The 23,251-nt window shown below is 40.6% G+C and overlaps 1 protein-coding gene across 1 annotated transcript in view; it reads left to right on the top strand.

The window, feature by feature from the left end:
* The window catches only part of LOC126158074 (Down syndrome cell adhesion molecule-like protein Dscam2), a 169,653-nt gene extending 159,011 nt beyond the window's left edge, over positions 1–10,642 (top strand). The window contains exon 18 of the mRNA XM_049916418.1: positions 9,262–10,642. Coding sequence (XP_049772375.1) covers positions 9,262–9,381 — 120 coding nt within the window. The 3' untranslated portion in view covers positions 9,382–10,642. The remainder of the gene's footprint in view (positions 1–9,261) is intronic.
* Positions 10,643–23,251: the final 12,609 nt, after the last annotated feature.

Here is a 23,251-nt window from a genome sequence, read left to right as displayed (position 1 = left end):
CTGTGAATTCGACTAAATACCTAGGAATAACAATTAAGAGCAACTTAAATTGGAAAGACCATATAGATAATCATGTGGGGAAGGCGAAACAAAGACTGCACTTTGCTGGCAGAACACTTAGAAGATGCGATAAACCCACTAAAGAGACAGTTTACATTACACTTGTCTGTCCTCTGCTGGAATATTGCTGCATGGTATGGGATCCTTACCAGGTAGGATTGGCGGTGGACATTGAGAAAGTGCAAGGAAGGGCAGCTCATTTCATGTTTATCATGCAATAGGGGTGAGAGTGTCACTGATATGATACGTGAGTTGGTGTGGCAGTCACTGAAACAAAGGCGGTTTTCTTTGCGGTGAGATCTATTTATGAAATTTCAATCACCAAATTTCTCTTCCAAATGAGTAAATATTTTGTTGATTCCCACCTACATAGGGAGAAATGATCATCATAATAAAATAAGATAAATCTGAGCTCAAATGGAAAGATTTAGGTGTTCCTTTTCCCCAGACGCCATTTGAGAGTGGAATGGTAGAGAAATAGTATGAAAATGGTTTGATGAACACTCTTCCAGGCACTTAAGTGTGAATTGCAGAGTAACCATGTAGATGTAGATGTAGGTGTTGGAGAGCAAGGGATTCAATTTCAGAGATGTGATGAATAAAACAGAGATTTCACAGAAGTAATAACTTGCAAAGGGAGCAAGGTTCTGGGATGCCTGTGCCATGGAGATGTATTTTTGCAGTCCAGGTTGTGAGGGGCAGGACTGGCTGAATCTGAAGAGGTGAATGTCATTGTGAAAGGAGGGGTGGGATCCAGAGAACAGAACTTTTATGGTTAGGTCACTTGGGGGATTCCATAGTTTTGGCAGCATTTGAGAAATAGGATGTGGGACTGGGTTTTAGCCAGGAAAAACATTTTATGAACTGGTGCAGAAAGATTGAGAAGGGGTCCATTATGGAAGAAATGCTGTGAAGGGAAAGGGTGTGATGTGGAAATGGGCAAAATAGGTGTCGATGGTTGTGAGAGGAACTGGATAAGAGGAAAGACATGTAAAAAATAAGTAAAAACACACAGAAATGCACACAGATATAAAATAATACACTGATACATAGGAATAGAAACAAATATGTAGCAATACACAAAAATGTGTGAAACTGAATGGGACTATATAAAAATATGCACAAATATGTTAAAAATACACAGAAATGTGGGAGAAAATGAACAGATGAGACATGGGACTGTGTGTGTGTGTGTGTGTGTGTGTGTGTGTGTGTGTGTGTGTGTGTGTGTATATTGTGATAAGGGATAAGGGAAGGGTGGAGGTTACACTCAACAACCGAGCTAGGTTAATAATTGGCTCCTTTTACTGACCTCCCTACTCAGCAGCATTACTGGCAGAAAAACTGAGAGAAAATTTGGAATACATTTCACATAAATTTTCTAAGCATGTTATAGTCTTAGGTGGAGATTTCAATTTACCAGATATAGACTGGGACACTCAGATGTTTAGGACGGGGGGTAGGGACAGAGCATCGAGTGACATTATACTGAGGGCACTATCCGAAAATTACCTCGAGCAATTAAACAGAGAACCAACTCGTGGAGATAACATCTTGGACCTACTGATAACAAACAGACCCGAACTTTTCGACTCTGTAAGTGCAGAACAGGGAATCAGTGATCATAAGGGCGTTGCAGCATCCCTGAATATGGAAGTTAATAGGAATATAAAAAAAGGGAGGAAGGTTTATCTGTTTAGCAAGAGTAATAGAAGGCAGATTTCAGACTACCTAACAGATCAAAACGAAAATTTCTGTTCCGACACTGACAATGTTGAGTGTTTATGGAAAAAGTTCAAGGCAATTGTAAAATGCTTTTTAGACAGGTACGTGCCGAGTAAAACTGTGAGGGGCGGGAAAAACCCACCGGGGTCAACAACAAAGTTAACTATTGTGAAAGCAAAGAGAGCTTCACTCCAAGTTTAAACACAGCCAAAACCTCTCAGACAAACAGAAGCTAAATGATGTCAAAGTTAGCGTAAGGAGGGCTATGCATGAAGCGTTCAGTGAATTCGAAAGTAAAATTCTATGTACCGACTTGACAGAAAATCGTAGGAAGTTCTGGTCTTACGTGAAATCAGTAAGTGGTTCGAAACAGCATATCCAGAAACTCCGGGATGATGATGGCATTGAAACAGAGGATGACAGGTGTAAAGCTGAAATACTAAACACCTTTTTCCAAAGCTGTTTCACAAAGGAAGACCGCACTGCAGTTCCTTCTCTAAATCCTCACACAAACGAAAAAAATGGCTGACATCGAAATAAGTGTCCAAGGAATAGAAAAGCAACTGGAATCACTCAACAGAGGAAAGTCCACTGGACCTGATGGGATACCAATTCGATTCTACACAGAGTACGCGAAAGAACTTGCCCCCCTTCTAACAGCCGTGTACCGCAAGTTTCTGGAGGAACGGAAGGTTCCAAATGATTGGAAAAGAGCACAGGTAGTCCCAGTCTTCAAGAAGGGTTGTTGAGCAGATGCGCAAAACTATAGACCTATATCTCTGACGTCGATCTGTTGTAGAATTTTAGAACATGTTTTTTGCTCGAGTATCATGTTGTTTTTGGAAGCCCAGAATCTACTCTGTAGGAATCAACATGGATTTCAGAAACAGCGATCGTGTAAGACCCAACTCACTTTATTTGTTCATGAGACCCAGAAAATACTAGATACAGGCTCCCAGGTAGATGCTGTTTTCCTTGACTTCCAGAAGGCATTCGATACAGTTCTGCACTGTTGCCTGATAAACAAAGTAAGAGCCTACGGAATATCAGACCAGCTGTGTGGCTGGATTGAAGAGTTTTCAGCAAATAGAACACAGCATGTTGTTATCAATGGAGAGACATCTACAGACGTTAAAGTAACCTCTGGCGTGCCACTGGGGAGTGTTATGGGACCATTGCTTTTCACAATATATATAAATGACCTAGTAGATAGTGTCGGAAGTTCCATGTGGCTTTTCGCGGATGATGCTGTAGTATACAGAGAAATTGCAGCATTAGGAAATTGTAGCGAAATGCAGGAAGATCTGCAGCGGATAGGCACTTGGTGCAGGGAGTGGCAACTGACCCTTAACATAGACAAATGTAATGTATTGTGAATACATAGAAAGAAGGATCCTTTATTGTATGATTATATGATAGCGGAACAAACACTGGTAGCAGTTACTTCTGTAAAATATCTGGGAGTATGCATGTGGAACGATTTGAAGTGGAATGATCATATAAAATTAATTGTTGGTAAGGCGGGTACCAGGTTGAGATTCATTGGGAGACTCCTTAGAAAATGTAGTCCATTAACAATGGAGGTGGCTTACAAAACACTCGTTTGATCTATACTTGAATATTGCTCATCAGTGTGAGATCTGTACCAGACTGGGTTGACGGAGGAGATAGAGAAGATCCAAAGAAGAGCGGCGCGTTTCGTCACAGGGTTATTTGGTAACCGTGATAGCATTACGGAGATGTTTACCAAACTCAAGTGGCAGACTCTGCAAGAGAGGCGCTCTGTATCGCGGTGTAGCTTGCTCACCAAGTTTCAAGAGGGTGTGTTTCTGAATGAGGTATCGAATATATTGCTTCCCCTTACTTATACCTCCTGAGGAGATCACGAATGTAAAATTAGAGAGATTTGAGAGTGCTATAGTCGCAGGTTCGAATCTTGCCTCGGGCATGGCTGTGTGTGATGTTCTTAGGTTAGTTAGTTTTAACTAGTTCTAAGTTCTAGGGGACTGATGACCTTAGCAGTTAAGTCCCATAGTGCTCAGAGCCATTTGAACCATTTTTGAACTGAGCTACCCAAGCACAACTCACACCCTGTCCTCACAATAAGTTTCATATCTGCGCACACTCTGCTGCAGAGTGAAAATATTCTGGAAATATCTCCTAGGTGTGGCTAAACCATGTCTCCGTCTTATCCTATCTTTCAGGAGTGTTAGTTCTGCTAGGTTCGCAGGAGAGCTTATGTAAAGTTTGGAAAGTAGGAGATGACGTACTGGCAGAAGTAAAGCTGTGAGGATGGGGCATGAGTCGTGCTTGAATAGCTCAGTTGGTAGAACACTTGCCCGCGAAAGGCAAAAGTCCCGAGTTCAAGTCTCAGTCCGGCACATAGTTTTAATCTGCCAGGAAGTTTCATATCAGCGCACACTCTGCTGCAGAGTGAAAATCTCATTCTGGATAATAATAGCTATTGGAGGAAAGAATCTGTGGCATCAAATGCTGCATCAACAATCTGCATGGTCACGAAGCCTGTGTTATGCACAAGAGTAATGCTACAGAGAAGAGTAACAAAGGAAAGCATCTCAATTGGTTTTGATCTTCTGATTACTTTACTAGATGGTAAAAGACTCAACTGCAAACAATCTAAGATGACTGCTCAGATTGTCCCCTGAATCATTTATACTGGGTGTAATGGAATAATGTTTCAAAAATTTCAGTGATTGTAGAGGTTGATACTTTGAACTTATATGATGTAAGAAAACTATAACCAGAAATGTGAACTAAAGTTTCTATAACACTATACATTTTCTACACATTCAGTAGACAATAAAACACAAGAATGCTATAGTTGGGAAAACGTTTATTGACATTAAAGTACTATCAAATACTGCAAATCAAATCTGTGGCTTCACTACCGTAGAGTAAATGTTCAATATGACAACCATCAACCTTGTTACGTAATGTGTAACAATGAAACAAGTTTCATCTGATTCTCTGCAAGATTCTGTGCTTCCCTCTTGTGATATCAAGTGCCATAAAGATGCACTCAACAAGCTCTCACTGGTGTTGAACACACAAGGGACTTAACCCTCCAACTCAGGCTGATGAGGATGTGTGTATTCAGCTCTTTCCGTATAATTTAGTGGGGCCCACAGTTATCACATCAGACATAATTTCTGATCTTTTTGCAAACTGGATGTCATGATTTACCCATCTATTACTTTATTGTTGCTCTTAAATGTTGTAGGCTGCTATTTTCCCATCAAATTGTTTTTTGTTGCCTTGGAATATTGAAGGTTGCTATTTTCCCATCTGAAACAGCTAAAGTCACATTTTTCACATTCCTGTGTCTCAATCACATATCTACAAGTGTATCTTCTCATGGCATCAGTTTTGTATCCCTATTCCTGAGCTTGAGTATAGAACCTTGCTGTAAGATGTACAACTCTCTGAAAATTTATCAGCATGTTCATTCTGCTTTTATAATGTTGAACCTGATTTTTGTGTTTCCTGTGTTATGTATACTAAACCTTAATTAAAAATCAACTATGAAATAAGTTTTTGGTTTTATTGTTACATTCCAATAATTCTATTCTTAGAACTATTCTAATTATCAAATAAAATTGCCCTACATCCAGATAATCAGCAAATCACCCGTGGTTAGGAGGCTAACAGACCATAGAGGGTTGAGGTCAGTGGAGTGCAGAGACCAAGGGACGGGGCATCCTCTTCCAATTACTCTTTTCCTGAAGTTGTCTGTGAGATATTGCCTGACCTGACAATCAAACTGCACTGGAGCACCATTGTTCTAAAACCACAAACTATACTTTGTTCATCATTAAAGTATGTCTGATGTGAACAAACACAAATGCAATGACTGGTCAGCAGCCACAGCTCTCATGCACTGGTGTTGTTCCACTCTTGGAATTAGGGCCAACTTATGTATTAGATATCTTATTGTGTATTAGATATCTTATTACTGTTGTTGTTGTTGTTGTTGTAGTCTTCAGTCCAGAGACTGGTTTGATACAGCTCTCCACACCACTCTATCTTATTACTATGTCACTGTTAATGAAACTTTAGGGCATTTTGGGGTATTAACAGCCATCAATGCTTTCCTTAATCATACTTTAGCTACATAATTTTTATTTCAAAAATCTTGTAGAGGCATACTCTCTGTAAATGTTACTTGGGCTCTGATTTTCTAGCTGTGCATATGTACCATGAAAATGAATGACATTGCTTCCTGCTTCTTAGTGAAACACGCATGCGGAAGACCATTAATGGTGAGAAACAAGTTGTTGTTAATGTTTTTCACAAGACTACAAGGAAAAATTAGCTTTCACATTTTTCAAGAAAGACTATGTACTAATAATAAAGAAGGATATTTTAATTATATGTGTGGTGCAATCAATAGCACCGTAGATTGGTACTCGTGTATGTTGGCGGGCATCAGTTTGAAATTCATTGTGGTCTATAACCTTTTTTTGTTTGGCTTGAATAATTAAATCCTTTAAATATGAAATTCATCAAATATATGATAATTAACTTATACTTAATCATCATTTCAAAGAAAAATGTTTGTCTTCTAGTTTTTAATTACATATCACATGCAAAATTCTGAATTTCATTGCAAATGCACTTTTTTAATTATTGATATTTTATAAAAGTTTGTAAAAGGTTAAGAAAACATTGCACAATTTAATTTTTTGGAGAAAAATGAAAAATCAAATACTCTTTGTTTGAATATGCCCATTGTTTTCTAGGACAGATCTGGTCTCACACGAGCCAGAATGATAAGTGTCGTATAAACATGGAAAACAATCATTTCCATGGCATTAAGCACACTGTACAAATACTGCAATTTTACAGTTGTCACCTCAACACTGCAATCGAAACCCAATAGAACTGATCTAGAGCCAAGTTAAGGGATTCATCATGAGAAATAACAAGACATTTAAACTGCAGAAAGTACTGGAACTAATGCACAAAGCTTTGTGAATGTCACTCCCAAACTATGCAAAATGCAGAACAGCACATCATAAAAGAGGAGGAGGAAATGTGGATTTTTTGGTGGCTTGCGGTTCTATTGCTGATCACCTCGCTATCAATGTAGCAGTTATCAACATAGCAGTATTCCTGGGAACCCAATATCAAAGGTGTTCAGAGATCACATTCAGTGGCTTCAATATTTACCTACATGGCAAAATCCCAGCTGCGTATTTTTATGCCACACATAGCTCATGCAGAAAAATTACCCTAGTTAAAGTCAGGAATTTCTATCACTCTTGTTTTAAAATACAAAGTTATGTTACCTAATATCGAGAGCATGTTATGTTTTCCATACAGTCACCTATGAAGTGTATCAGCTGAGTTTTACCATATATTATTTCCTTCTGTTTAAAAATTAAATGACATTCAAAGCTATATTGCTCTGCTCATCTCTTTTTATGTCTTTGCTGGAACTGTTCACATCACTGCAGGTTAGTTGGATCAACTGTCTGGCCAGTACTGTCCAACTTAAATGCAATGGTAAAGGTGTTGCCCCAAATTTTCACTGACTCAATGTAGATGTAATGCACAACATAAAACTTTCCTCATTATCATACTTGGCTTCTGCTCCATGTGAAACGAAATCCAATGAGATTCCAGCAAATGCAGAAGAATACATATTGTAATCTTTACATGAGTTTCAGTCTTATGATGAATGGTGTATAGTACACAGTAGCATGGGACCACCCCTCAGTTCAGGCAAGGCATTATCTACAAAAGTTCAAATGTCATGCACTATTCAAATGATATGATATGTCATCCAGTATGGTGATCTCCAAGAACTCCACACAAGTATCCTTTGAGAATCTCACCTGGTAACTTTTCATACAGGTAACATATGGATTTTCAACAGCCCAGTGGGGGCAGTAGAAACTTTATTTCACATTTCTGGCTCTAGGTTCCTTATATCAAACCATTAAAAATTTTCTCCTCCTCAATCTGCCAAATTTTTAAAATGTAATTTTGTTACACCCTGTACAGATAAAGAACAGCAGATGGCCTATAACACTTCATTTGGAGATTTCCAGTCGTTAGGTATGGATCATTTGACAAGTGAGCAGTTGTATCTGATTGCTAAGTATGCACTTATTGCACCTATTGGCATTGTCATCATTATCATCTTACCATTGCTATCCCACATCAGAAGTTTTGACTATGTCTTGTTACTGGTGTACCTTATTACATATGACCAGACTCTCTTTGGAGTTTCTGCCAGATCTTGAGTCAGAGTTTCATTGTGTAGAGTATTAAAAGCATCTCACATTTAAGTCATTGTTAAATTTTGAGCTTCTCTAAAATTGGAGATTTTGTGCTCTTTTAAAATTGGCAAATTGTTTTTGTTGCTTCTGCAACAGCATATCGGACACTGTTTTTTGCATACCACATGTCTTTTCGCCAACGTATCAAAGATATATGGAGGTCATCTCCAACTATAGCTGTGTGAGTGATATACCCACTTGAAATGAGACTCTTGTTTTCTTTGAATTGTTCAACAACTGCATCATCACAGGAACCATCTGCTTCAGTTTCATTACAAAGTAAACTATTTCTAACAGGATTAAACTTTCCACTCCAACAGTATTTAATCTATCCACTCTGAATGTTGTTAGGTTCTGTGTAAAACTTTAGACTGAATGAATCTCTCTATGAGGCACTACTACTGTGGCTGGGCATTAGGTTCTATGGCACCTTCTCAACCATATCAGGTTCTGTGTCTAATTTGATCTCAGGTGGGAATATTTAGAAACACTGAGAGCCTGCAATTAAATCAAGCAAACTTTATATGGTGAGAAATTTCTGATGGCATTTTTATTTCCTCTGATCTCACCATTCATATTATCATAGACATGGGTTCTGGCAAGTCAAAGATATATTTACGTTACTAAATGATTGCTATAGCTATTGAGAAAATTTATTATGTAATAAAACGTAGAATAAGGTGCAAGAAAAAGATAACATCATTGTAAACAGGAAAAATTGGAAAGTTATTGGTTGTGCCCTCCAAATAAATACACTTACCTTGTGTTATCCACCTCAAACAGTAGCGCACAGTTCCAAAATAGCATCTTAGAAGAGATGTGAGGGCTTTGGTTCCTTTGTGTTTATTACAAAAATTCAGACTTTCTGTTTGAGGCAGACGTGTGTGTGTGTGTGTGTGTGTGTGTGTGTGTGTGTGTGTGTGTGTGTGATTATTTTGTATCAGGTAACTCTAAAAAAAAAAAAAAAGTCCAAAAACTCAGCAATGTTTCCACTTTCATTTATGTACCTGTTGTTCAGTCAGTGTCTCAACTATATGGTTAGTGGTTGTCTTTATTCATTCCATTATTTGTTATAATGTAGTGTGTAAGGTAAATGCAGAAAGAATGGTGCAGGTATTATCATCTAACTATTTGTAACTTCAGTATTAATGAAGTCTGTCTTCTTTTTCAGTATGGCAGCAGTGCAGACTCTGTTTATACAAAGATTTGTAAGAAGTCACAGTATGGTGATGATGATGATGCTGTGGACTGGATTCCTCTCCACAGTTTGTATAAATCTCACAGGTACTGACAGTAAATTGACTTGTGCTGGTATGGCATCTGTCTTCCAAACCGTTTCCTCTGTTGTGCGTTTCTTGGATAAAAGAAAATGGAAATATAAGATTGTGGATTTAATAATTAAAGATTTATCAAGTGCCTTATTTTAGGAATTTGTGAGAACTGTTTTGGAGGTGATACAGTCAAGGATAACTTTGCAACACCTTAAGTGCCCAGTGTATATGAAATCATACAAGTGAGCTCGAGAGGCATCATTACCTACAACATACAGCAGTACAATGGCAAGTGGTGCCTCAGATAATGTTGTGAGAAATTGATATATACAACTGCTGGAAAACAATTGTGTATTATTTTAAGATTCCCTGATTAAACTGTTAATTCCCATTCATTTGTCTAACATCCATCAGATAGCAAATATTTGTGGTGTAATAATATTTACATTTACATAGTTAGCAATGTTGTTGATTCCATTTTACTGCAGAGTAGTTTGACAAAGGTGACAAGTGTGGTTGTCAAAATATGGTGCAGAAAAATGGAACTGTCAGCCTGACAATTAAAATGGAAAAAATCTCAGGAATCAGTTGTGACATTGTCGAAAAATTTCATTTATAACACAAGTAACTAGTTGTTTGCTGTTTTATGCCTTATAAAATGCAGTCTTTTGTGGTTCAAGATACCTTATGTTTGAATGGTTTCAACGGAATACAGTGTTACAATACATTAACACACTTTCTATTATTTATTTCAAACACATGAAAGGTTGATATTTAGATAATCTCATTCAGTTGTGGTGAGAAGACAAGATAAAAGTCTGTTATGTTTAGATTAATACTGTACTTTCTCAAATCTGTGCCACTGGAACATTTTGGAAATAAGCTTTTTATAACCTGGTGATATAATTTTCTATGAATAAAGTTCAGTTTCTAGAATATTAAATGAAACAACAAGCTTACTGTTACCCTTCACTGTTTTGTGACAGGTATAAAAAATAAAATTAAAAAAAAATATAAAAAACAGTAAACTTGTTGTCTCATTTAATGTCAATAACAGTCTCGGTAAAGCGTAACTAAAATGTTCTAGAATATTTATGTACATAAAGTTGGCATAAATCTGACACACTAGAATGTGGAATGAAACAAGAAGCTGCAGTCATCATAAAGACAGTCACAATTACGATTGTTGATATGATGAACTCAAGTATCTGGCTGAATAAAACTTGTTTTATTGTGAAAACTCATCTTATGACTCTGCAGCTTCTTTTTACTTCGTTGAGAATTCAGATAACAACAATTAAGAACTAAAAATTTTAAAGATGTCTATATGTTTGAAACTGATAATATTATAACAGAGAAATAGCTATAAGCTACTTGCCTGTTGATATATTTACAGCCAATAAATGAAGTAATAAATTATTTTGAAGATGTTATAACTTTCAATAAAACAACTGTAACAAAATCTCATGTCCTGTTGCATCCAATGAAACTGATAGAAAGTAATAAATTGTGTATGTCATGAGTATGCAAGAGTATAGATTCCTATTTCTGGTGATGCGTGAATCCAGAACACCATGAAACTTGTACTATTCCTATTAATTCCTTAAATTCAGAGAAAACTGAACTATCAGTTTGGTTGCCTTATTTCAGATAGACACCACACAGCAAGAAATAACATTTCCACACGAACACCTAACTCACAGTACATTAATTAATTGTTCACTTTATGGGAATGGGATCTGTAATCAGGATATAGAAAACTTAATTCCCATATATGTCATAGTTCGTATGTATTTACATTTGACACTGCATCCATACAGAATGAAGTATAACAAAGAACTGACTAAAGCAAAGTTAAGATGGAGGCTTGACAGAGCACTTAGAGTTCACAGATATTAAGTTACGAACTATCACACCACACAGCCCCCCCCCCCCCCCCCCCTGCTGTACGGAATACTTCCTGCACTTAGGCAGGCACACCACAGGTACTTCCATCTCAAACGAGGTGGGTTGTGCTGGTCAAGAGGCAGGTCCACTTCGTAGCCAGTCAGCCACCGTGGCTGGATGAGATGGCGGCTGGCCCAGAAGTAAACGGGCGGGGCGGTCGATGGCATGGTTGAAGCGTGTGTGGCCTTTAAGTGGATCAAGAAGTCCATAGAAATGAAAGCACATAGAGATGTTCAGTCACACTCATGTGGGAGTGTGAGGTTGTGTGCAATGTTAACGGGTAAGGGACCGTCTGATGGCGGGACCTTGGTATCTGTCAAAAGAATGAGCGCTTGGTCGTCAAACGTCACTATAGAAATGTCGCTCACTCGGTGTGGTGGCATGCTGCAGGACAAACTGATAGTAGGTGTGTCTGTCTCCAACATTGGAGGTCAGGGCATGAAACCTGCGCAGGGTGAAACAGGGGGCGAGGTCGGGAAACCAATGAACGGTGGCAAACAGTCTTTGGCAAAAGATGTATGCGGTGAGGTTGATGGGAGCACATATTTGTTCTTGATATCAAAAGTTGTATTCCCCCACCGCAGGATCTTGTAGGGGCCAAGATAAAGAGGTTGAAGAGGCTGCCTAACTGCATCATCACGCAGCATGATGTGGGAGCTGACGGAGAGTGCAGTGGGAACATAAGTCTCGGGCAGTGAGTGACTGATGGGTGGGTGGAAACGCATTTGTTCAAAATGCGTGCGCATCCGGCTAATGAAATCTGGTGAGGGGGGAAGATCCTCGCTAACCTGGGGAAGAATCAGTTCCCCTGGTAGGACCAGATTCTCACTGAAAACAAATTCGGATATAGTTCCCTGTAGGTCAGGTTTATAGGTTGAGTGTAGACCAAGTAGCACCCACAGGAGAGCTTCTGACCAGAGACAATCATGGCGTCAAACGGCCGTCTTGAGGGTGCGGTGCCACCTCACCACCAACACATTGCTTTGTGGGTGATAGGCAGTAGTGTGTATTTTCTAATACCACAGATATTGCACAGGGTGATGAAAATGGAGGATTCAAAGTGTCGACCCTGATTAGTGGTGATAGTGGTTGGGCACCCGAAACAAGTGATCCACAAGCCAATGAAAGCCTTGGCTACCATCTTGGCCGTAATGTTAGGGAGAGGGACAGCCTTGACCCAGCGGGATAAACAGTCAATAGTTGATAAGATATATCTGTGGCCCTTCAAAGGAGGAAGAGGCCTGATCAGATCAATATGTATGTGATGAGATCATCCTGCGGGAATGTCGAACTTGCCCAGAAGTGGGGAGGTGTGGTGGCTGATCTTGTTGCGCTGGTAAGTGATGCAGCTGCATGCCCAGGTTTGACAGTCCCCTTTGATATTCTTCCAAACAAAATTTCTGACACAAAACATGTGGTGGCTCGAACACCCGGAAGGGCTAAGTTGTGAAGGGCATCGGAAACCAGTCGGCGCAGCCTGGGTGGGAGCAAAGGGCATAGGTTGCCAGTCAAAGAATCACACCACATCTCATCAGAAATGAGAGGAAATTTAGCCTTTGTGAAAATAAGTGATATTTGTGGGTCTTGTAGGAGCTCCTAACTTCGTCAGAAGCTTGGAGGGAAGCCAGGTCGGAAAGATCAACGATGCAGGAAACAGCACTGATCCATGAGAAGAAATCCGCAGCGACATTATCTGCACCCATGATGTAACGGACGTCCATTGTGAATTGAGAAATCAGGTCAAAGTGGCAGTAACGTCAAGGGGGTGGGTCCTCAGTTGGGTTGCAGAAAGCACCTGCCAGTGGTTTGTGATCGGTGAGAACAAAAAATGAACATCCCTCAACATTGGGGTGGAAATGTTTGATTGCCTTGTAAACAGCAAGGAGCTCTCTATCGAATGCAGAATATTTTCTCTGAGCCATAGATAGTTTCTTGGAGAAGAAATGAAGGGGAGAAACCATGTCGCCCCTGTGTTGTTGCAACACTGCTCCCACCGCGATGTCACTGGCGTCCATAGTGATGAATAACCCAGCCGAGGGGTCGGGGTGGGCAAGTGTCTCAGCATGAGCTAAAGAAGTCTTCAGAGCCTTGTAGGCCTCTAGCATCAGAGCAGTCCAAAAGATGGGTTTGATACCAGAAGTTTGTTTGCCTGATAGCATGTCCATCAGGAGTGCCTGAACAGCGGCGGCAGAAGGCAGATGGCAACAATAGTAATTGATGGTGCTGAAGAAACAACATAGCTCTTTGTAAGTAACTGGAGGCGGCAGAGATGTGATAGCCTGCACACAAGATCTGGGAGCTGTATTTCATGAGCGGAGATGGTGTAACCTAGGAAGGAGACTGACGCCTGGTGCAAATGAAACTTGTCTTTGCTGACCTTGACACCATTGGAGTTCAAGGCCTGGAGAACCATAGTGTTCCTCTGTTGAGCTTCTGAAATCAAGAATGTCGTTTAGATAAGCAAAGCAAAACTCGAACTGTCACAAGATAGAGTCAATGAAACATTGCCATATTTGCGCTGCGTTCTAAAGAACGCGGCTGAATGGCATGAAGTAGTATTGGAATAAACCAAGCAGTGTGATAATAGCTGTCTTAGGAATGTCTTCCAGTGCCATGGGAATTCGGTGGTAGGCACGTTTACAATTAATAACACTGAAAATTTTGGCACCCGATAACATATGAGTGAAGTCATTGATGTTCGTCACTGGCTGATTGTCCATGACAGTATGAGCATTTAAGCAGCTGTAATCGCTGCACATTTGAAAAGATCCATCATGTTTGGGGACGAGGTGGATTGGTGAAGACCAGTTGCTGTCTGAAGGTCGCAGAACACCTGCCACCAAAAGTTCATTAATCTGCTGCCGGGCCGCGCGTATCTTGATAAGGTTAAGTTGTCGGACCTTATGCCTAATAGGAGGGCCGGCAGTGGTACTTATCTTGTGTGTCATTCCATCAGTGATGGAAGAAACTGAGAACTGCACATAAGATTGGTTAACATCCTGGCACTGAGTCTTCAGTCGAGTAGGTGCGACAAGGCATAGCCATTAGCGCGAGTGGGGAAAGGTAGCACGAAAGTCACATGTCTCTTATGGGAGCACGGCATGCGCTTGCGTGGAGGGGGTGGGTGCATGTGCAGTGCCGAGTGAAGGGAACATGCGGCGACTGTCAACTATTAACCTTGCACCAGACAAACAGCATGGGCGAGAGCAACTTTTGCATCACATGTGGGGCCACAATGGCCGTTGGGTCATGTGGCCGGTGAGTGAGAGAGGGGGAATGTTTATCAACATGCGCGGTAGCTGTCTGAGAGGTGAGAGGTGGGTGTGGTTGCAACACATGTGCAACTGTCATTAGCAGCAGTGTTTGAAACACACGCACTGGATGAGGCGAGCACAACGGGGGGCAGGGGGGGGAGGGTTGTAATGTCACATGTAAGTAAGTTTGTGGACTAACCTGGTGAGAGTTTGAGCTAGGCTTGGTCAAGCAGGTAGTGGCGCCATGGACTGCAGTTGCAGAAGTGAGGTACAAGCCGCGACAAGCTCACTGTAAGTGGATGCGATGTGTTGTTTCAGCTTCTCATTGTCCTGGCGGAGTTGCGTCACTGAGTCATATTCTGACAGTAGGTCGGTAACGCAGGTCACAATGTTGGCCGTGAGGATGGAGCACTCGCATATTATATTGTATGTTGTGGTGGAATGTGAGTGTTCATAGGCTGGTGGAGCACTGAACCCTGTATGATGTTCGGAGGTAGTTCGTAATGAGACAAAAAATCTATACCCAGGATTGATTCATCAATGTCGGCAATGTAGAACATCCACAGAAAACATAGAGAAGGAGATGGGATCACTGTAACCTTTACTGAGCCTGAGGTAGGTAACGTCGTCGTGTTGACGGCTTGTAAAAGTGACTTCGTCTGTAAACAAGTGGGTGGAGCCATCGAAGTAGGTATGATCGGCATGTCAGCACCAGCGTCGACCAGGAAAGCTAGACCTGACACAATGTCAGCCACATAGAGACGACCACTCAGGCAGGCGAATGAGTGAATGTAAGAGGACGCCTGTTAGGTTCCTCACAGGACTCGGCATCTCTTAGTTCCTGTGGTTGGTGTTTGGGTGTTGGCATGGCAACCTGCACTTCTTGGCGTCATCACTGAACACTTTGTGGTACCAGCAGGAAGGGTAAGCAGGGTGAGGAGGAGGTGAAGACTGTGGTAGCAGAGGCGGCTTGTCGTCATTGATTTTTTCCGGTAAATAGACCAGTATGTAAGCTGTGTGAGCAATCCTGGAGTGCTTGGACAGCAGAGAGAGTGAGCTGAGACTGCCAGGAGAAGCCGATGAGGTGACGGCAGAGCGAGCCCTGCCTCTGCTGGCTGAAGGTCGATATGCGGGGGCGGCTGTGCCGACAAATAGTGTGGAATGAACCAGCTGATCTTCCCATAGTAGCGAATACAACAGGTCAGCGATGCATAGGCAGGAGCTGATGAACTTGAACAAGTATGGTGACAGATGGATCTGTAGATCGATAGGTAGTTTGGCAGAGCACACAGCCCATAGTGTGGCATCAGGCTGGGTATGCTTGTTCACGAGCAATTGAAGGCAGCACCTGAGTTGTGAGATGGTGCATTCCCCTAGGTGCTCCTCGTAGGAAATCTTGATTATTAACTCTTGTGGTGAGTAGACAAGTCATTGCATTATAGTCTTCTTTGCAAACTCGTATTTTAGTGCAGGTGGTGGTGAAAGGAGTAGGTCTCAAATCAAATCTGAGTGGTCATGGAGGTGTGTGACAAGGCAGAGAAACTTTGAGTTGTCGTCAGACACATGATATAACTCGAACAGATGCTCAACAGGTGTGAACCGCGATGACTGGCTGTCCTGGTGTAAGGGCGGTAGCTTTGGCAGGCGGCCAGGACGGGGTGTCAACTGTGGCTTTGGTGACTCCTTGGGTAGTGACTGAACTGAGGTTAAGTCAGAGGCCAGCGCAGTAGGCCTGGATTTAAACGAGGTGAGAAAATCCATCATAGCAGCAGCTGGTATAGTTGACTGTGTGTCACGAAGACGTGGTGCGGCAGGCACGGATGGTACTGTGGAAACGGGTGGATGGACAGCACACAAGGGGGGCCCGGAAACTGAACCATGAGTGACGAGTGCTGGATGGAAATGACCTGCTTCCGGAACAGTGCGAGAGAATGGCACGGCAGACACAGGTGGTGCTTTGGGAGCGGCAGGGGGTTGAGCGACCGGAAACAGGGACTTCCGCAAGTGGGGGGGGGGGGGGGGGAGGGGGTTGAGAAGGCCACCTGCGTGGAAACTATCTGATGCATAACCTGCCTGTGGTGCATGTGGTGGGCCACTGAGGTGAGGTAAGGGGTCCATGTTATGCAAAACACTGAATTGTGCATATAAATTAGACACAACTGGAACACCACATGCGCGGAACGGATCCGGCGCAGTCTGTAGTAATGGTGTCATTTCACACGGCCTGACACTAACTGATGTAGCATGCTGGTGGGTGGCTAAACACGTGTTCGAATGGAGATCACTTTTTTCTTGAAACACTCGATTAGAAGAGACACAATTTGAAATATTGTTCATTTCACATTTCACTGTTGGATGGATATAATCCAGTGACATGAAGCCTGAGTCCATTGTTCACTCTAACAGCATAGTTGTCAACCATTGAAAATTAATGAGGTTATGTTGAAACACGAACAGCTGCTAGCATGAGTTTCTTAGAAGTAGATACCTTAGGGGTTGCGAAGCAACTCAAATCGCTTGATACGGGCAAGTCTTCAGGTCCAGATTGTATACCGATTAGGTTCCTTTCAGATTATGCTGATACAATAGCTCCCTACGTAGCAATCATATACAACCACTCGCTCACCAATAGATCTGTACCTACAGATTGGAAAGTTACGCAGGTCGCACCAGTGTTTAAGAAGGATAGTAGGAGTAATCCATCGAACTACAGACCTATATCATTGACGTCAGTTTGCAGTAGAGTTTTGGAGCATATACTGTATTCAAACATTATGAATCACCTTGAAGGTAATGATCTATTGATACGTAATCAGCATGGTTTCAGAAAACATCGTTCTTGTGCAACGCAGCTAGCTCTTTATTCGCACGAAGTAATGGCCACTATCGGCAGGGCATCTCAGGTTGATTCCGTATTTCTGGATTTCCGGAAAGCTTTTGACACCATTCCTCACAAGTGACTTCTAATCAAGCTGCGGGCCTATGGGGTATCGTCTCAGTTGTGTGACTGGATTCATGATTTCCTGTCAGGAAGGTCGCAGTTTGTAGTAATAGACAGCAAATCATCGAGTAAAACTGAAGTGATATCAAGTGTTCCCCAGGGAAGCGTCCTGGGACCTCTGCTGTTCCTGATATATATAAATGACCTGGGTGACAATCTGAGCAGTTCTCTTAGGTTGTTCGCAGATGATGCTGTAATTTACCATCTAGTAAGGTCATCCAAAGACCAGTATCAGTTGCAAAGTGATTTAGAAAAGATTGCTATATGGTGTGGCAGGATGCAGTTGACACTAAATAACAAAAAGTGTGAGGTGATCAATATTAGTTCCAAAAGAAATGAGTTGGAATTTGATTACTCGATAAATAGTACAATTCTCAATGCTGTCAATTCAACTAAGTATCTGGGTGTTAAAATCACGAACAACTTCAGTTGGAAAGACCACATAGATAATATTGTGGGGCGAGCCAAAGGTTGCGTTTCATTGGCAGGACACTTAGAAGACGCAACAAGTCCACTAAAAAGACAGCTTACACTACACTCGTCCGTCCTCTGTTAGAATATTGCTGCGCGGTGAGGGAGGACATCAAAAGGGTGCAGAAAATGGCAGCTCATTTTGTATTATCACGCAATAGGGGAGAGAGTGTGGCAGATATGATACGCGAGTTGGGATGGAAGTCATTAAAGCAAAGACGTTTTCCGTTGCAGCGAGATCTATTTACGAAATTTCAGTCACCAACTTTCTCTTCCGAATGCGAAAATATTTTGTTGAGCCCAACCTACATAGGTAGGAATGATCATCAAAATAAAATAAGAGAAATCAGAGCTCGAACAGAAAGGTTTAGGTGTTCGTTTTTCCCATGCGCTGTTCGGGAGTGGAATGGTAGAGAGATAGTATGATTGTGGTTCGATGAATCCTCTGCCAAGCACTTAAATGTGAATTGCAGAGTAGTCATGTAGATGTAGATGTAGTACATGTCATTGGTTGAGAACATGAATCACTGTGCATAGAAAAAACTGTGTAGAAAAAACGACAAAACTCGGTGAGGGTAGTTGTGCTTCCACATCTTCGAACAAGGCATTGTTTGGCATGGTCATTGTGTAGAGCATATAACCTGTTGCATAAACACTGGTGGGGAAGATGCGAAACACAAACGAACTGCGGGGTCACCACTATGGGAACGGGATTGGTAATCGGGATATAGAAAACTAAATTCCCAAATATGTAATAGCTCGTATATATTTACACTTGACACTGCGTCCATACAGAATGAAGTATAACAAAGAACTGACTAAAGTAAAGTTAAGCTAGAGGCTCGACAGAGCACTTAGAGTTCACAGATATTAAGTTTCATTGTCGATACGAACTATCGATGCCACAACTTTTACCACCACATTTGTTTTATGTAGAAAGCCACCTGAACCACAATATCATTTTAAATATCAATTTGTGCTCACTCAGATACTGTATCAGTCACTTCTGTATACTGTTGCAATATATATAAACATGACCTGTAGCAATCTGTTTGCACTGATAATTATAGGAATTATTTGTACATTACCTGATGTATGTTTGTTAGGAAAAAAGAAAATGAGAAAGAAATCACAAGATGCTAACTGGAATTGGAAACAAAAAAGGAAAGCAGGAAAGTAAAGGCATGTGAAGCTGAACACAAGAGAGTGGATAAGAAATGATTGACACAGTGTTTTTTAATTGTCCTTGTCTGCAATGTAATGTGTCTTCTTTACAGTAAGTTGCAATCTGTCTTTTCCTACATTGTTGTTGACATATTAATAATAATTTTGGTTGAGGGTTAAGTTCACAAATGTGGTGATCAGTATAACTTAATAGTAATTGATCTAAATGAAACTATCCAACAATAATGCAACTATTACTAGTGAGAGCAACACATTATTTAAGTGGTGGGAATATGGACTTAATAACAACTGTTACTGTGTGTGTTATGACTACATAGTATGTCCAGCAAAGGTTATTGTTTAGTTGGACTGGTTTTTGACAGAACTAAAGCCCAACACAATCATTGTTCACAGAAAATTGACCAAATCCCTCTCCCACCAATGTTGACACAGGGAAAGTATCAGAGTGTTATCAGTGCTGTTGTGGCAGTCTCTGTAGACAACTGGTGATCGTGTGCAGGCAGCCAAACTGATGGTAGTGATGTCAAACCCCCTCATCAGAATATGACTTTATGAAACAAGGTGAGAAAGGCAGTACCAGTAGAAAGATAGAAGCTGTAGGGCACAAGCTGCCAATGTGTAGATCATTGATCAAACTGCCTGTTGTTGCTAAAGAAAACTTGCAGTTACTTAATGCAGTCATGATCCACAAATATGTAGAGGGACTTATGTTATTCACTGGTACTAGTATTTATGTTTGCTGGCTTTACTAATACTCAAAGTAAATTGATTTATTTTACACCTGGTGGCTCCATGGTTTATTGTTCCTTTACTTACTCTAATACTTTGGCACATTCACTACAAGAGTGTCCCTTCATGGCAATTGGGTGTAACCCATGCACAGTAAGAAGCTTAAACTTGTGTGATATTGGTCTCCTGCAGCCTCACAGGATTCTGTGTTTTCACCAAATTCATCACTCATCTCCACCCTACTTGCAGCTGGGCAGAGGTAAATGCCTTTTCACTGTGCACACTCGTATATATCACCAGCACTTTGTTTTCACATTGGTGATACTGCTTTTTGAACACCGTGTTCCAGCACTTCCATTTTGTTCGCCAAAAGTGTTATTTTGATTTATACCATTCTTGTGTTGTGCCATCTTCATTTTCATCACATACATTAGCATTTCTTTTCTTACAGTCCCAGGCTCTTAATAATCAAGCTTTACAAAGGATTTTAACATTACACATGCTTTTCTGTTACAAACTGCAATGATAGGGTACACATAGATTTTGAAGTGTATAAATTGTTACTCATTGACCATGTTTCCAACTGTGGTATATACTGCCCAGACACTTACATCTTGGCCCAGTACTCAAAACAACAGAAATAATTACATGGAAAGTGTTAGAAGGCCGGGCATTCTACACGTGAACACGACTTGATTTAAGATACCTGACTTTTTGGAATGAAATATAAAATACATAAAATAGCAAATCACTAAGTGTGTGACCATCACAAATGGTCAAGGTATAAAAGAAATTATCTAATTACATTGCATTCCTAAACCTTTACAAAAACAACGCGTAGCCCAATTTGTCTTTTGACACCATAACAACACAAGTACAAAAAAATAACTGAAACAATATTACAAAAAGAAGACACATCATTACTAGAATCTAAAGTGGATTAGTAAATATAATGACCTACAATCCAAGTAACTATTTCCTTTGGCTTGCTACTTAAACTAAGGAATGGCACAGTGCATAGCTTTTGCGCCATCTTTACAATGTACACACAATATTTTGCTATTGGCAGAAAATTTTCAGTTCTATGTAGGCCTAGTGTTTAACACAGTTTTCTCTCATGTTTCAGCTTTCACTGGACAAATATCTTTCTTATTTTTTAATAAGATAACTCTAAATTCTAAAATGGTGTTTACAACATAAAGAAATTTACACAAATAGCCCTAAATGGACCTAATAGCTACATGCATTTTTCATTACACAGCTAAATTATATCATGGCTTGAAATCTACTTTCATAGTTGTGATCATTCAACATTTCAGAGTAATCAACAAATCTTCACATTAACATGCAGCATTTTAAAATGTGACATTGAATAATGGTTTCATCTTACAATTAGCTCTCATGACACATTTATTTATACTACATTTCAATGGAGTTCATGGGCTTTCACATACTTGATTACAAAATGAAAACAACAAATCACCTCATAGAACAATAAAACCAACAAAAATTCATCCTTGATACCTCCTACTTCACTGCTTCCCCCCTTTTTTTTCCCCCACTGACTGGAATAAGTTTGGTGTTAAAGGCTATCATTGGGGACGACATTCATATGTTGTATGTATCCATTTATAATGCTGGATTTACCAAAGAATATATGAACAAATTACTGTAATAACTTTCCTAGATCAGCCTTCTGACGTTCAGTAAGGCACCCAGATTCTTATGCCTTGGTATAAAACTTATTGGTATGAGGCTCATTGCCTTCTACAGCTGTTGACAAAGTATCATCACATTTGTAGTCAACAAGGTCACTTTGTGGCCCCAGCACCTTACTGGCTACAATTTTTCACTTAAGTTCTGGCAGAATCTGCTGAGTACAAATTAAATTTAACACTATTTGTCTTCCTCCAATATCTAGCAGGCAAGTTCCACTTCAGAAGTGGATTCTTGCATCCCTCTGTCATAGGAATTCCATGACCAGTGTGCATGGCATGGATAAACCCTTGACAATGAAAAATTTGCACTCAATAGCACTGTTCTCAAATTTTAACTCCACCCATGCCTGCTTTTCTACCCTCCATGTACAGGTGCACTAGCCCCCAACACAATGCGATTTTGCACTAGCAACATTGGAATTTTAGAAGTCTCACAGATCTTTTAAAAAAAAATTACTTGCTACGGCATTCATTTTTGCACCTATGTCTATCTCTATCTTGGTTGGTATTCCACCCACAATAGTGTGAACTGTGGCCTGAATCTGGCCTTCAAAGTGTTCTGTACATCACATGGGACTATCACATAATTTTTTGCATGTATCTTTTCATTTGTTATAATGTAATATGTGTTGCTGCATCATAATGTGTGCCCTCATTCCACTTTGCAGTAGATTTCCAGGAGCAGGATAAGACCACCTCTAGATTGTTAAGTGATTAGAGGTCAGAGGCAACTCTTCAGTGACTTCAACCACTCTTATAGGTTCAAAATGTTGTTTTGGCCAACCCAACCAGGAGGTGGTTCATAATAATTAACTGACTGATTGCTGATAGCATTCACCTTCTGTGTAGATGGTGGTCCTCAATAGTTAGTTGCCACTGGTTTCTGTTATTTGAGGGAGTCCAGTATCCCTGATAAGATACATTCCTACCCACCTGGTACCCAGGATGGTACCAATGCCAATAATTTTTTTTCCTCAAGAAATCTGAAACATTTTGGAACTGATTGTGACTATTTTCATTCTGAGGGCCTGCTGCATGTGGCATCATTGCCACAAGTGACATGATTCTGGACATTGTTGCTGTGGTTTGCAGAGTGTGGTGTCATCACACTAGCATTGCAATTAATATGCTTGACGTCCTGAATCAGATTTCATCCTCCTGAGTCAGATTGAGTGAACCTACCACTGAGAAAAAGTTTCCTACAGCATCCAACAGTGTATAAATTAATTTTTTGTGACTACTGATCAGTAGTTTACCTTTCAATATTCCTGTGACATCTCTGTGTGCTACTGAGTTGACTCAGTAGCATGTTTTTCCTAAATGTTTCTTAAAATATTTTCTGAGACAGCCCATTTCAAGTTGTAGGTCTCAGGATTAAACACTTCATAATTGAGCAAGCTTGGACATGCTCTGACCAATACTTCACAAAAAAAGCATGTTCAAATTGAGCAAAAGTTTTCAGAAGTTGCCATGGCCACAGCACAGATTTTTTGTCTCTCAGTCCAAGTTCTATGTAGCATACCCTAAAAACTTTGAATGAAAATGATGGGATGTGGACATTTTTCCTCATGCATGAAAACCTGGA

Source organism: Schistocerca cancellata, chromosome 2 (genome assembly GCF_023864275.1).
Source record: "Schistocerca cancellata isolate TAMUIC-IGC-003103 chromosome 2, iqSchCanc2.1, whole genome shotgun sequence".
NCBI classification, from domain to species: Eukaryota; Metazoa; Arthropoda; class Insecta; order Orthoptera; family Acrididae; genus Schistocerca; species Schistocerca cancellata.
Note: the sequence above shows the minus strand (reverse complement) of the source record. Positions and strands in the feature narration are given on the sequence as shown.